The sequence below is a fragment of the Anoplolepis gracilipes genome, chromosome 2 (assembly GCF_047496725.1).
Source record: "Anoplolepis gracilipes chromosome 2, ASM4749672v1, whole genome shotgun sequence".
NCBI classification, from domain to species: Eukaryota; Metazoa; Arthropoda; class Insecta; order Hymenoptera; family Formicidae; genus Anoplolepis; species Anoplolepis gracilipes.
The window spans coordinates 3,927,372-3,943,774 of NC_132971.1; the positions used below are offsets into that span (position 1 = coordinate 3,927,372).

The 16,403-nt window shown below is 37.1% G+C and overlaps 1 protein-coding gene across 8 annotated transcripts in view; it reads left to right on the forward strand.

Moving 5' to 3' along the window:
• The window catches only part of LOC140676158 (uncharacterized), a 144,497-nt gene that overhangs the window by 91,993 nt on the left and 36,101 nt on the right, over positions 1 to 16,403 (forward strand). For 6 of the 8 annotated variants that reach the window (XM_072910920.1, XM_072910921.1, XM_072910924.1 and 3 more), the window contains exons 2-5: positions 7,657 to 7,736; positions 9,323 to 9,358; positions 10,787 to 10,822; positions 15,489 to 15,560. In XM_072910920.1, the coding sequence (XP_072767021.1) occupies positions 7,657 to 7,736; positions 9,323 to 9,358; positions 10,787 to 10,822; positions 15,489 to 15,560 (224 nt within the window). The remainder of the gene's footprint in view (positions 1 to 7,656; positions 7,737 to 9,322; positions 9,359 to 10,786; positions 10,823 to 15,488; positions 15,561 to 16,403) is intronic. The other 2 variants (XM_072910923.1, XM_072910925.1) reach the window with 2 other exon arrangements.

Sequence of the window (16,403 nt, forward strand, 5' to 3'; positions counted from 1 at the left end):
GAATTGAGAATAATTACACAAACTTTTTATATATTATAAATATATTATAGATTGTTGCAAAACGAAGAAGTGGTCGTTTTTTATTTTTTAATTGAAACGTTCATATTACAAACTTAATACATAGGTATTTTTTTAATCAAAATAGTCTCCATTTACTTCAATACACTTTTTCCACCGCGATACAAGTTCTTCAATGCTTTTCCGATAGAAATTTGGAGAACGAGAGACAATAAAAATTCTCCGAAAACAGTTTTTACGTTGTCATCTGTGTCAAACAATTTTTCCGTCAATTTCAAACCAACGTTTAGTGGTTCGCTTACTCGTAGTACCTAACCGAAGGCAAAATTTATGTTACATGTTACTTTGGCCGCATTACGATCAAGTTTTAACTCGTACAAAAAATTATTCAAACTTTTTTGCTTTCCATTAAATGAAAAACACGGTTTTTAAATACCTACATACTTTATAAGTAAAGTTATACATTTGCATTAACTTAGGAGCTACTTTCCAAATGATACACATACAGCGACTATTTATTTGCAAAAGAGCTAAACTACAAAAGTAAACCAAAAAAAAAAGTTTAAATTATGAGAACCGACCATTTAATTTGCAACGACCTAATACTAACATTAAATAAAAATATTCTATCTACTTCGTCAATAATAAAATTTTTTGAGAAAAAAATTTTTTTGTTTAAAACCATGAAAATTTTTACATTTATTGTCAAAAAAATTGTGCAAAAAACTTTTGTGAACGTACAACAATATATTTTAAACGTGAAAAGTTAGACGAAAAATTGACCAAATCTCTCGTGCAAGAAAAAAACATTTTTATAAATTGCGGTTTAAGTTTGAATTCGATTTGTTTCACAGCGTTCCTTCATTATTTTATTCTTAATCGTCTTATAAAATTTCAAAAGTATTATTTTACTTTTATTTTAAATATTGTACAGGAAAAATAGGTGGAAAAAGAAATTGAATAAATCGATAATTCTCGCTTAGTTACTTTGACGAGTATATAATAGGTTAATCGATCGCGCGGATGAAAGCGAACAAAAGATGAGGCCGACTGCAACCGATGTTGATTTTGATCGAGCGCGTTCCGCAAGAAACGGGCGAACGGGCCGAGAAGGGTAATTATTTTCTTTGGCTATCGACGGCTTCCGTTAAACACACCCGCGGGAGTCCCCGACCGACGGCGGGTGCGGTTCGCAAATACGGTCGCGGCGAGTAATTGCTTTTTAACAACCCGCGTCCGACAAAGGCAATTAACTCCGCGGAAATGTGCTCGGTCTATCAGTGTTTCAAAAGACGGGCTTCGCGAAAGTCGCGGTCGTGCGTGTAACGACCATCGTCTGACAGAGATGCACCGCGCTGGCGAAAAGTTTGGAAAAAAAGAAGGAGGATAAACGTCACCGCGTGAAACGTAGTTCGCGAAAATAAATTTTACTGAGTATGCGACTGAAGGTTCACTAGAAAAATGCCAAACGAGCTTTTTTACAGCGTGGCAGAAAAGTGAAAAAGTCGTTGAGAATATATGATGTGAGATTTTGTGAAATATTTCCTTTTATTTCGCTAAACATTACATTTGCTGAATGATGTAAAGACGCGGCGCTCTTTCAGTTACATGAAAGTTTCAATTGCGTCACGATAGCTGTCATGTGCATAGAAATGCATCGGCTTTTTCGGTCGAAATTGAAGCCGATAAATCCGTTTGGCTTTTTTGTGTGCGTTATCCAAGCGTGTCTGGTGCTCGTATCAATCGATGAACCGCTACGCATCGAATCTAAATGACCTGAAAACAAACTGTCATAAACCAGTATTTTTATTATATTCATACATATATTTTTAAATAATCTATTCTTTTTTTACCATATATACGATATTGTAAAACATATTTTTCTAAATATATCAACAATTCTTCAGAATAGAGAAATTTCATGAAATTGTGTTCAACTTTCTGATATTAATCTTTAGATATTATTACGACTTATCATATTTTTCCATTTAAATTCTTCAGTGCTAACGGACATAAATTCAGAACATCTTTATAAATGCGAAAGCGATATTGACTTTACTGCACATTTGCATGTTATAAATGAACGAAAAAGAATAATCAAAGATTGGAAACGTTGGAGACGTGATTAATCGATTCTAGCGAACCGTCGCGTCGTTACTTTCTGAATTATGATCGCAGTTATTACGCGAACGAAGAAGAAAAAAAATGGGCCTAATCAGCGTCAGCTGATCCTCTGATGAACCTCCGGGCGCACGATGGATCTTCGCGATACTTCATGGACCGTAGGAAATTTGGTCCATTTCTTTTCTCGTCGAACGCTCGCGATGAAAAGGCCGCCGCGTTCTTTCCTCATGAACTCCTATAGAAGAAAAAGAAAAAAATCCTGCGGAAAATGTGCCGCTAGTCAAGAAATGTGTACCGACCTTTACAACCGCTGCGATCATTTTCCAGCCGCGTGACTCTATTTTGCGAAATGAGCGTGTCGTTAACGCACCGCGCGTGTATACACGACCCTCCGCTTCCTCCCTCCTTGTGGAATCCTGCCAAAGCGTCACGTTAATCTCGTTCTTATTCGCGCGAGGGATTTCAACGAGGATTGACAATGTCAGAAAATACGAGAGAGAGAGAGAGAGAGAGAGAGAAGCGTGTTTCTACATTACGGACGAAGATTCTCGCGGCAACGAGAGATGAAAGTTTTCCAGTTTCGTGTGTAGTTCGTTCCAAAGTATTTTAGTCGTGTCTAGACTACGCAGTTATTTCCCACACTTCTTGCTTCTCCTCTCTTTGTCATTCCTGCTTTGCATCGTGATCTCGTTTGTTTATATTCGTGCGAATCATCCGGCAAAAAGATGAAGACGTACATACACCGAATTACCAAGCAATTGGGCTGCTATGTCGCTGGAATTGCACGTATGCGAACTACTCCCGAGACGAGATGTACAAACGCGAACGGTGCATTCTATAGCTCGATTGGAGCAGGAAACGTTTTGCTGCAACTAAGCTTCACAATTTAAAAATGTAAAAAATGCGGTGTATATTATATGATACGATAAACAATCGAATTAATAATAAAAAAAGAAATCTGAGGCGAAACAGTTTCCAAACTAACAATTATGACTAATTTCTTTATTCAAATCAGTTACATAGGTCTAAATACGGTTAATGTCTTGAAAAGAATTTATCAAAAATTCCTTTTTTTTTTTGGTTAAACGTAATGACAAATTATTTATCAATTTTATTTGATTTGCTTTTACGAAAGCTTTGAAAGAAGCAATTGTTTATTATGAGATTAATTAATTTAATTTCTAATATTAAATATTTCCATAATTAAACATGTGACAAAATCCGATTATAAATAAGTTCTCTCAAAAATAGCTTTTAACCCTCTTTTTGTGAAAAATCTATAATTTAACTTTAATTCAAACAGCGAATATTTTAGATTATTTTTTGTTCACAACCACCTTAAGACAAATTTTTTTTTTATTTTGCTCTTTTTTTCCTCCTGTTATGACTTAATCTAAGATACCCGTAATCTACTTGGTACGACGGCCACGTCGCGGTCCCTGAAGCTCGTTTCGGTCTCTTCTTGCCCAGTGGTAAGCGATCGGCAATGTCCGTTGGCGTAAACTTTCCTCGTTACACCCCGATATTCGCGACAAGTACAAGTACTCTGCCAACCGAGGCGATGGTATCCGTCATGTGTGCGGTTTGATGAGAACCGCGGGGAAGCGAAAACTCACCACGCCGCCGAGAGAATAGCGAGACGTAGGGGTGAGCCTCCTGTTTTTATTTCGATACCGATCGACATCGATCGATCGCTCCGCTGTCGACTTCTTCGTCCAGTTCGCGCCTGCCTCCGCTTCTTCATGTTCTTCTTCCTTCGATACCGGAGCATTACCGAACTCGGCTCGTCGTTTCTTATCGCTCTACGGTTCCGCTGCAGAAGCAGGATATCGCGTTACGATGCAAAAAATAAATCTTCAAGTTTAATGAAAAAGAAGGACACGTTAATTTTTCGAATAACTATAAAATAACATTTTTATTACTTTGCGTTCATTCTTGTATATAAACATATATTAATTGTTTTTCGCATCGAGGATATGTCCTTAGCTCAGTAAAGTGAATAATCTGTCAACTTTTGTATATATTAAAAATGTCATACACACACGTTTGCTTATATTCATAATATCGCCGTTGATAAATTCATATAGATATGTGTACAGCATCTTTCACGAGTTTATCCTCGTGCAAATCCATGTCGGATTAAAAAGTATTGCATATGCTTCTCTCACTTATATAATTTTGATAGAACTGTCTGCCGAGGATATCCAGTAGCCGTCGAGCCTGTCCACGTTTCACTCGTTGCGTAATCCTCGAAAGGGCCGTGCTTCTCGACGTGTGGCGGGATTATTCCATCTGCCTTTTCTGACTTTTTGTTCGGAGATAGAGATACAGAACCGGTGTGTTCTCGAGACGCGCGGAGACATACACGTTCGCCAGCTGCCGCCAAGAAATACGTGCGATCGGCACGTACGTCGTTATTTCTACACACGTCATGGATTACGGACAGAGTGTAACCGTCAGGGTGGATTATCTGAAATTGCTGCGATTCGCTATACGTGCGATTATACTGACAGTTTCGTATCTATTAAATGGAGTGTACTCGAGTCTCCCCCTTTCGAGAGACTTTCGGATTCCGATGAATTTTTGTCGCCAAACACAATCCTGTGTGTGTGGAAACCCTAATTATACTTCATTAATTTAATAATGAACAGAGATCAATAAAACTTTATTAATCGTAATACCTGACTTAATAATAAGTTGGTTATTCATTTATTCAGTCGTTCATTCATATTTATATCAGCGCGAGAAAAGCGTGGCTTCTTCTTCAGACGAGATTTTAAAATCTGTAAAATTATATTATGATAAAGTTAAAATTACAAAGTCTCTTTTCCATTTTCACAATCTTTTAAAATTCAGCTTTAAATATCTCTGTAACTCTCGTTCAAATTTTACCGAAATACAGTCCATTTTAAATTTAATAATGGACAAAATTTGTCTGTTAATTAAATTAAAATTTGTTATGCGTATTTACACTTCTGAAATATAATTCATTATAGCGAATTATTATTTTTTAATCAATTATGTGATAATTTAATATTGTTAATATTTAAAAAAAATCAGTATTATTAAAAGAGTTCATATATATATAAAACCTGTATAAATAAAATGTAAATAAAAGTTATATAAATAAAAGCTGTTAAAATTATATTTGTTTACGAATTTACCGATATTTACGATGAAAAACTCTCGCTTTTTTCGCGCAACTTTTTTTTCTCGCATAGCTTTCGCGCGTTATTGCTCCAAGCTCTTCAATTGTAAAAAAAAAACCTTATAAAAGTTTGCAACCACTACGACGCGATGCGCTTCGCACCCGCGGGCGGCTTCAGTTCGCGGCTTCCCTCTCCGGAGGATATGACGTCATCCCCTATATGCTGCTCGCCGACGGCGATAAATGGAAAATAAAAGGAGAATCGTTCTCGTCGCGCCCTTGTCCGAGCGGCCAGCAGCCCCGGGAATAAATCACGATCGAATTGTTCTTCGAGAGAAGGAAGGAGGGAGATGAGAGAGGGATCCCCGACCGTGAACGTCACATAGGTCCCTGCCGGAAATTAGAATAACGCGAGAGAGACGAGCTACAGCAGCATTCTGCCTCAGGCAAACTGTACGTATTATCGTGGAAATGCATATTCAACTGCATTTGTTATGACTCGTAACATTTCTCAACTTGATCACTGAAAAAATATGCAATTTTTTGTACCAAAAATATAAAATACTCATAATCAATCGTAGAATATCATCAGTAAGAGAATAATAATATTTAGAAAGTATACAAAAGAATCGGTTATTTTTTTTATATTTTGTTTATATTTTTATATTTTGTTTGTTGTTTTTTATTTTAAAATGTGCATAATTAGTTTGGATAATTAGAATAACTTATAATTTATTCTAAAATTATTTGTATTTTTTTTTAATTTGCAAATACTAGTTTTGTGTAGTTAGTTACTGTTTACTAGTTTAATTTGTAAAAATTTGTTATTAATCAGTTTCACATATCTTTTAAATACATAAAGCAGCATAGTTGCTATTTTTTATAAAATGATATTATTCAAGCATGATAGATCGCGAACAGAGAATGTTGCACAATATATGTATTTCCACATTCGCGTTACACTCTCGTCGAAACGGGATGAGTCCGAATTTTCGTTTTTCCAATGAAGCCGAAAAAAGGATACGTATACACAGGTATATATACCCGATACGTAACGTCCGCTGTCACTGAAGCCACGTCAAATAGAACGAAAAAACATCAAATGTCAAATAAAAAAATTAGTCGCCGTTACGTGCAATACCGTGAAGCTGGCCGACCGGATTTTCGCTTGCCTGCTATACATTGGTTCCCCTCGATTTCGAGAAATACCACCGACGGACGAGAACGACGACGTAATTTCATTTCGCGTCAAATCTATCGGTCCTTTCGCCCATTCACTCCGACCCGCCGGCATTCGCGCGCTACGGGGTGGTCCATCGTTACCGGATGCCATTTCATCATCATGCAACCGCGGGAATAAAGTTAAGATAATGATACATTTGCGCTCGAACGTCGATCTATGTACCGATTACGAAATCATTTAACGTTGTAAATCAAAACGTTGCTATAGCGCGTTAGATTTTACAAGAATATAGATGGATTAAAAGTAAATAAATAGACAAGATCAGATATAAATAGATAAAATGCAGATTAGAAATGAGAGAAAGAAGTAGAATTGTGAACTTTTTATGCCTACATGAAAGACTACAACTGTGTTGTAAGTACTTTCTCTAAGAATCCAGCTTCAAAGCCGTTATTAAATGTATGGATAACGTCGAATAGTATCGGAACACCCTATAGAACTATTTCCAAAGTTTATTCGTGGGCGCAGTCCCGAAAACTCATTTTCACCATGGTAGTAACGCTTCGTTAGTGTTAATGCTCGAACTATACAAGGTGTCCATTTCACGATAGCCTTTTATTCTCTATGGGCTATAAGATAAAAAGTTTCTTTTTTAATTCGTGCTCTCTCCTGTCGGAAACTTCAAATAGATATTCCCATTTCGCCGAAAAACATCTCATTTTTATGAAGTCGAAAAAAAACTGTTTCAACCGGACGATTTTACATAAAGGTATTTTATATAACGGTACGTACACTCTTATATCAAATCGAACGAATTTAATTGTAAATTTAAAATATGTCAGGTACAACAAGAGACGTGAGTGATTATAAAGTTTCAAATGCAAGTGAATTTTTCCTGTATGACACAATTAAAATAATATATCTCGCTTAGATCAAAGAGCTAACAACTTGTCTACCTGTAAGTTTTTTAAACAAGTTTGGTTTTTTATAACGTGCAGTTGTAAAACAAGGAGGTAAAATACTGACTCGTATATACTATATTTTTCTTGTTCGAGCAGTTAAAACTGTGCTCGTTTTTCTGTCGCTGAAGTGAGAGAAAGAGGGAGGGGGAGAGAGGGAGTTTGGAGTATTTTAGGTACATGTATATATACGTAACTTTATATTTGTTGCTCGTATTTTTCAGGTCCACCCGGTGAGCCAGGTCCACCCGGAAAGAGGGGCAAGAAAGGAAAGAAGGGCGATCCCGGGGAACCCGGTGCACCGGTGAGTATCCCCCGTACCGATACTTTGGTACATAGTGCGGCATGTCGTATACATACATATATACTATTCTATATATACTGTCCCAGTAGAGAGTAATGATACATCGCACGTACAGTGTATGTGTTTGTGTGTGCGTGTGTGTATGTGTGTGCGAGTGTGTTTATTAGGGAGCGTAGCAGCTCCACGCATGAAGTGGTATATATAGTTAACGGTACGCGTTATATTCTCTCTTTCCCCCTCCTGCTCTCCGGACTCCGAGACTGACAGACGAGTACACGTGGTGACTAACGTAAACATACGCGTTTTCGCGAGATTCGCGCACGCACGCGACGCAGAACATTGAGGACACACGCAGAGTAAGAAGCTTGAAAGTCTGAAGTGCAAAATTCACTAAATTTTTTTAAAGAATGAGTGGAATGTTACGTGATATAACATTAACCGTGAGGCACGTCATAAATTTCATTCCTCTTCGGAAGAATTCTTTTTGTTCTTTCTTCCGAAAAAAGCAAAAATCTGTTCGATGTTGCTTTTCTCTGCGACTGTCTTCAATTAAATTGAAAGTACTGGAGAATGTGGTGTAATCGCGTTAAATCAAAGATGAAACTCGTATATTTAATTTGGAAATTAACAAGCTTATTTGTCATAAGTTAATGTTATCTTATTAATTGTCTTTATAAGGGAAAAAAAGAATGATTTATTATATATAATGTTATTTTATGCAAGTAGAAAAAAAGAATTAATATTAATTTCACTTTAAATACGTCAACTTGAACATTACAGAATAAAAATTTAATTATATATAGTATAACAAAATTATATTAATAACAAAACTTAATTAGTAACAAAACTATATTTTTATATGAAAAGAAAAACATTATATTTTTACTTTACTTAAAAATATCCAAGGATAATATTTTTAAAATTGATCTATAATTTTATTATTTCTAACAACCTTTCCGACGTGTAATTATGTAATTAAATTCCAAAAATGAGACATAACGTACCTACATAAATATGGATGAGAGTCGAGAAATATTACTTGCCGAATTTAATCGTTAAAAATTGATATCCTATCCATGATGAGCGGATTCTTTGCTGGATATGCTGGCGTCGTGGGTGTTCCAGGATCGACGCGCGATCGGATTTCCCTCGCGATTGGCAATCGAGCGAGTGCATCGTCGCGTAATCAAAGATCAGATCGGCCGAACGCCGGTGGAAAAGAACCGGGTAGGGATGGAATCAGCGTACTTGTGTGCGTGTACGCGCGTGCTTATACGCCCGTGGAATATCTAATTGGCCGGAATAATTATTGGCGACGGGACGATATTGTATGTGTGTGTATGTGTGTGTTGTGTGTGTGTGTCATGTGCGTGCGCGGGTCCGTATTCGCTGGGACCGCCGATATATATACGCGACGGAACCGATAATATCGCAGGCACGATCGGCCTGCCCGCGGAATAATCGCTTTTGCATGTGCGCGAGAGAATACTCCCTCCCCCCGCCCTTTGAGTAATGCCCCTTCTCTTCCCCCATATCCCCACCTCTCGTGTAAACGAGTTTTTAATTTTTTATACCCCTTCTTACAGGGTGTGGCCGGGACGCCGGGCAAGAACGGTTTTCCGGTATATTATTTTTTATTTTCTTTCCACTCCTCGCTTCTCTCTCTCTCTCTCTCTCTCTCTCTCTTTCTCTCTCTCTTTCTGTGTATATCTGTCTGTTGTTTGTCTTGTCCTCATGCTTTTTTTTCTTTTTCTCCCTCTTTTTCTGTTTCTTTCGCTGTCACCTTTTTTGAACACCACACTCTTACCACACCGTATCAAATATAACAACCATTAAGAGCTATTAATACGTATCATGCAGCCGTTGATATGCGATTCTTGCTCGTTCGACCTGCTTTTTTATCCGCGAGCTGTCTTTTGACCTGGATTCTTTTGCGGCTCTCGATACAGCTATCAACTTGAATTTTTTTCTTTTATATTGTATATTAGCATGATCCATATGCGCGATCGAACATAACCGCGAAATCGAATATTTTCATTTCCACATACAATTCATTGTGCATTGCTTCGATGACTGAGGGTGCAACTGTATATCGAGGAAATAAATTAATTGCATTCTCCGCTTCGTTGCAAACATCGTCATTTTAATTGATAGCAGTCTTGAGTCTTTTATTTATTCTGATTTTATTTAAAAGTACAAAGTTATCACATTGATGAAATTATAATTGCCGAGTAGAAGCTCTCGTATATTAACGACCTATTTACAAAAATTAATATCTCAACTAGTATTTCTTTAGAAAGAAGTTTGAAGGAAAGATTTGTTTCGGTACAATTTTAATTATATTACGTAGCACAGAAAACAAAATTTTTATGCCAGCTTATATTTGCAGGAGATTTATTTCTTATAATTTTGTATTCATTATTCATATACAATTTGATTAATTAGTAAAAAATGTTACTTCTCTTTATTTGAATTTATGCAATTAAAAATTGTACTTCCAAATTTAAATTCATGTAATGAAAAATTTCACACATCCAAATTTAAATTGGGTATGCAATTTAACGGGTAAAATAACTGACATTTAATTCTCAACCGTGATCAATAACAGCAATAATATGACATTATTAAAAGAAATTTAAAATAAATTGACATAACGATGACAATGAGTCCTCGTCATATGATTTAAGAATCTGACCTGATATGAAACATAAAAAAGTTGCCCTATCAGAATCAAAGCTGTGCAATATTAAAAATTCACTTGTGCCGAATAAAGTTTCTATTAATGGCGTTTTGTCGCGACATTTTTGCGTCGCCGTAAATGTATGTTACTATATCGAGAGGAATCATGCACTTTAATCGTGCCTGGAAGCATAACGACTCATCACGATTCTGGTTTGTCGCGCTCGCCCATGTTTATTACATGTTACATACACAAGGAATGAAATTTTCAAGGGCGCGCTCAGCCCGCACGCAATTTTTCACTTTTCTTCGTTCGTCGTTTACGGACGCGTGAAAGCAACAACTGGCACTGACCGGCGGTGTTCTTTCAGGGACCCATCGGCTTGGACGGACCCAAAGGTGATCCGGTGAGTTCACCTTATAATTTACATTATAATTTCGTCGCGGAGTTACGAGCGTGCGAAATTAATTGTGTCATCAAAACGCGAAAGAAGATATTTTATTCACGATGCTTAATATTCTAAACAAAGCATATAATTTAATAGAACAACGGAATAAATTGGACGAGCTAGGATTTGATCATAATGTATGTCGTGCGATAAAAAATCTGTTTTATTCTGCAAAATTTATGTTTACACAATATGTCGTAATAATAATAATAATAATAATAGTAATAATATGTTTTTCTTTTATTGTAGTCACAGGAATAACGAGATGTTGCGTTGATCATGAAATTTTTATATGTTTTTATACGTATTTAATGAAATGAAATTTATGCGGGTAGAAACAAAAGCTAAAAATTGTAAAACAGCTCGCGATAAATGCGAGATATATATATTTTTAAAATTTTTTGTTTCACTCTCTTCCTGAACTGTCGATATCGATTTATCGTGTTTTATTTAGCACAGCTACAAAATTAAATGTTATCTAAATTTTTTGCTCTAATTATATAAATGTGAAAGGAGGTCGCGTAAGACGTTTCAGAAATATCTGTCTATCAACGTTATTCTCAAACATAGCATCAGGAATTTATTTAAAACGTATCTTTTTATGCAACTTCAGATTAATTAAATGAATACTTATGTACTTATAAATATAACATAGTTACGTGTCACGCGCATGATGTGAGTCCTACCTTGAAAAAATGATTAAGAACGCAACGAAATTAAACATTCGAAATGATATAAAGATAACATGAAAGAAAAGAACGAGAATTTTTATATCGAATTTCCGTCAAATACGATTGTTCCGAAAACAGTAAAAACTCTTTTCCGGTCTACTTCGTATATTTCAATTGACATTAAAGTAAGATATTTAGTTGGTATTTTGAAACGTACGATCACAGGACTCGATCTACGATTACATACGTTCACGATATGAGAATCGGGGAACACGTTTACGTGTTTGTTAATTGACTCGTTCTGCTCTAGCACTTTTTCTCTCGTCCCCTTTGTTCGCTCACTGCTTCTGACATATGTTCAACGAATTAGCCATAAAAATCCAGGATGATCAATCATACGAGCGATACACTCGGGTACACCAGAGTTCGCTATCAAACTCGGTTCTGATGTGCACAACTCAAATGCGGATGAAAACGTATCGACATTTAAAATCAGATGAAACATTTGATGTGGATATTTTTGCTAACATTTATATGATATCTTCAAAAAAAAAAAACTAAACGATAATTATTATTTTTTTTATTTATCTTATTTTATTGTATCAGTAATAAATAAAAATTGATTAAATACAGCATTTTTTTTATTATGTTCTGATATTCACAATGTACAATGTATTGGTGAAAAATCTGAAACACATTAAACTTGCAATATGTATTGACTTGCGGACAAGCGTCGACACTTTTGTGACTGTAGAAAAGTTTTCTAATTTAAGAAAGTATTGGAGAAAATTGTAACTATGTAGAGTTAATCTCAAATCTATTTATGTAGGGAAAATGATTACATTATATAAAACGTATTTTTATAACGTATTTTGAAAATTATATTATTGCCAATATTGCAATCATTATACTAGAGTTAATAAACTATGAATTAAGTTATTCAATTTTTTTTTTTTTTTTTTTTTCAAAACAAACGACAGGTAACTTTCACAAAATAAGTTTATCAGGAAATTCGATATACAAATTTCTTGTATCTTTTTAATTTGCGAATAATCGATAGTTGTAGATATATCACGATGACTGCGTACATACTTTTGATCGCGGTTATAGCAACGGCGGTTGAATAGGATCGGAAGATGAATCGGACTTTAAATTGAAGATTTGCTCGCTCACTTGCGCCCACTTACTCTATTAATTCTGCCGTTCGCCGGAAAGCGGTTATTCTCGTCTGCGCTGGATCGCTATATTTTCTACGGGATGCGATCTTTTAACTCCAGTCCGATTCATCGTTCGAAACTATTTATCAACTGGCCTGCTATTACCTACTACCTTCCTCTCACACTGAACGGCCTGTCGTGAATCGTAAATAGTACAGGAGACGACGTACACCGCCCCCTCCTAGTCGTCGTCATCATCGTCATCTCGTTTCGCTTATCATTCATAAATGTATAACAGTCATACATAGATAATGGCGGGATGTCTCCTTGAATGCACGAACGAGCAGGATGCGAATATCGGAGTCGACACGAATTGACTCTTCCGCATTCCTTATTCGCCGATTTATCATTCTTATTATTGATCTAGTCATTGAACATGCAAGTCGAACGCGAAATGTCATTGCTCTCTCAAAGTTTTCTCGAAGAGAAAATCTTTATACGTATTTGCAAATGTATGAGAATAAACTATCGCCGCGCGAATATGCATTGGATTCAGTGGTTAAGATTCAAATTTTGTACAGTTTATGGTCCGCCCTAACATATATTCAAAATCATTGCGAGGTTGTCGTGTATGCGTGACTCGGTTATGCAAGGTCCTCGTGACACGCAAAGTCTTTTCGCATGACAAGCCCTTGCGTCGGTGGCCCTTTGTGGCCGCCTAGTTTGCCTTATCGTGGAGCTTCTATATACACATACACACGCGTGTGTCACGTATACAGTTGATGCACAGGATGTCGCAGAATTTCTGCCATTTCCTTTAACTACAGACACTATGTAATTAATTAAAAAGGTTGACGACACAATAATAAGTGCTTTTTAGATGCGAGCAACTAGATAATAAAGTATTATTTCTTACTTAGTCTCGCGAATAGACTATAATTGAATATAATTGCAATTTCAAACACGCGCAGCTAGTTACTTCAGATACTTTATACAAAGGTTAAAAAGTTGCGCGAGAGAAAGATAACGTCCAATAAAATTTTCATCAAAGAACAATCGATCTCGAATCGATCGAGAAAATTCACAGATGAAAAGTGCGACAGAATATATAGTTCTAGAACACCCTGTGTACATTCAGATACCCGACAGACCGGGGAGAATATACATGAGGATGTATTGTGTGGTAGGGATACGTTGACGTGGCTGGTCTCGGTGGCGGTAAGGTACAAACGACAAAGTAAACAGATAGCGAGAGACCGTACCTAAGAGAGGAAGGGAACGAGAACGCGCCGGTGGAAAAGGAGAGAAATGGAAAAAAAAAAAAAAAAAAAAAGAGCGAGAAAGAGAAGGAAGGAAGGAGCAATAAGTGCATCGCAAATATCGCGGGATATTTATTCTGTCGATGGCTGGGAAAAGAAAAGAGAGAACCCCGAACGCGCGCGATCGACTCCTTCCTCTTTCTCTCTCTCTCTCCCGTGTTCCTCTCTTTGGCTCTCCCAGCCGGCGTTTTCTTTAAACGAGTGTGGCAAACGAGTGTGTACACAGTCGCCGGCGACCAATACAGGACCGCACACAGGACGGGTATTTCCCCGAGATTCGAATAACGAATCTCGGCGTTTATATCGGATTTCGTGCAAATAGTCGCGGCGCAGGTTACAGCAAGTAGCGCCGCAATTTGCCTCGGGATCCGCGGAGTTTACTCTGTGTTACTCTGGCGGTGAGATTTCGCGCAAACAGACGGTTTACCTTCTTTGAAATTTACATTTACTGTACACGTGCGCGCGCGCACGCTATCCCCTGTCCTGAGTTCTAACGAAATATTAAATTGCACGTTTAACCCTCGGTGAATCGCGTAATCGAAAAGCCCTACAATTTTGCGAAATGGAGTTTTAACGCGAGTATTCTTCATCAAGATGTATTGTGAAGAGACTCCATATGCATGATAATGTAGTTCTTGTGCATTGATACAGCGAGGAAAAGTAAATCTAAATAAACCGGCTTTAGAGTAGAATAGAAATGAATCGGCTTTTTACGGTTGGGACTTCTCTCGCATATTTCATACAATAACTGTGGATTAAATCTGATTGTATCTAGTGAGTCTAGTGCAGTATTTTGTATTATTGTAGGAAAAATGTGCGACATGATTTAAACTCAATGTTTTTGTAATTATCTTATCTTTTAATGTAGCTAACGATTTTATTTGTACTTTTTTTTTATTTTTGTGCTTGTTTAGAACAAGTTAAGGATTAATTACGTATATTATTAAAAAGAATAATCGATGAAAGCGCTTGAAAACTCACATGTGCGTCAAACTTTTTTGCAGATCAATATAAGATTAATATAAGAGAAAATTTTAATAAGCAAAATTATTCAGAAAATCTCATTTACTTTAACAGTAGAATCTGCAGAATCTTCCGTTACAGACATTCTACGCTATCTCTTAAACGGAACGATCGTAGTAAAATTCCTGATTAAAACTGAAAGTGTCTGTAATTCCATACACAAAGATAAATAACCAAGAGGAAATCTCAGTATACAGTTACATACATTTAATTGAGTGAAATAAGATGATGAAATTTTCTCAAAATAATTGCAGAAGAAAGAAAAATTTTAAAAAAGAAGAATAAGTCTCTATTTTTTTTAGAATTAATTTCAATATTAGTCAAGGTGAATCGCGAAATTTTTGAGCGCGAGATATAGTTACGATAACGGAAAGGGTGTTTATGCTGAAAGCATGTTCATTCTGTTTGTCCCGTTATTACTCCATATAATACACAGTGTCTCTTTTGTTTGTAGGGTCGACCCGGCGACAAAGGGCAGAAGGGCGAGCTGGGCAGCCCCGGATTTGACGTCTTGTCCGCAGTGAAGGTATCTAAGCTACGCTATCTGACAGGAGTAAAGCAATATATATCCGTCGGCGCACTCGTAACGTGAAAATGCGTACCGCGCTGTCTCTCTCTTATTTCTCGCCCTGCACCTCCTACACCGTCGCCGCCCTTCAGAGAGCAGTCTCGTAAAGCCCCGTGTGTACTATGAGCGTGTGTACCGGCGCGGTCGGCGCGCAGAGGCGAGAAGAATATGGGATAAATTCTGAAGGACGGCGAGAGAAGGAGTGGAGCGATATTTTCATCGCGCGTAAAGCTGCAAATCCCATTTTACGTGATAAAAGTGCACTCGAGCGGAAACGTTATTAACGCCTTCTCGATCGCATCGTCAAAGGACTGTCGATTAATCGAATAAATTACATGGATTTCGTGATTTCAGCCCGAAGAATTTCAAATATCGGGAGCGAAGAAATTAATGTCACGGCACGGATCGCTCCCCTCAGAGCAATCCGAGAACTAAACGAGGACTCTTTATACAAGTCTTTAGGGAAATCATATAACTGAAACTTCAGATGGCTTCTGATTCGCCTCTATTCGTTTATTTATCATAATTAAATCACGGCTTCGCGCGCGCGAAGGCAAAATTTGTAAAATTCTCAAACTGTCTGAAGAATCATCCGCGCAGCAATCCCACGTTATAGAGATCAAATTTCATTCAACGTGGCTTTTTTTTTTCGAGGTCAAGAGTATGAGCTTCGTCCCGCTCGAGCGCACTTGCGACGCGTCGTCGATCGCGCGAGAATTTCTTTCCCACAATCGGGACGATGAGAGAGCACTTGCTCTTGTCACTTCGTCGTAGGTTCGAGAACCTGGCTAGTCAGCTTCG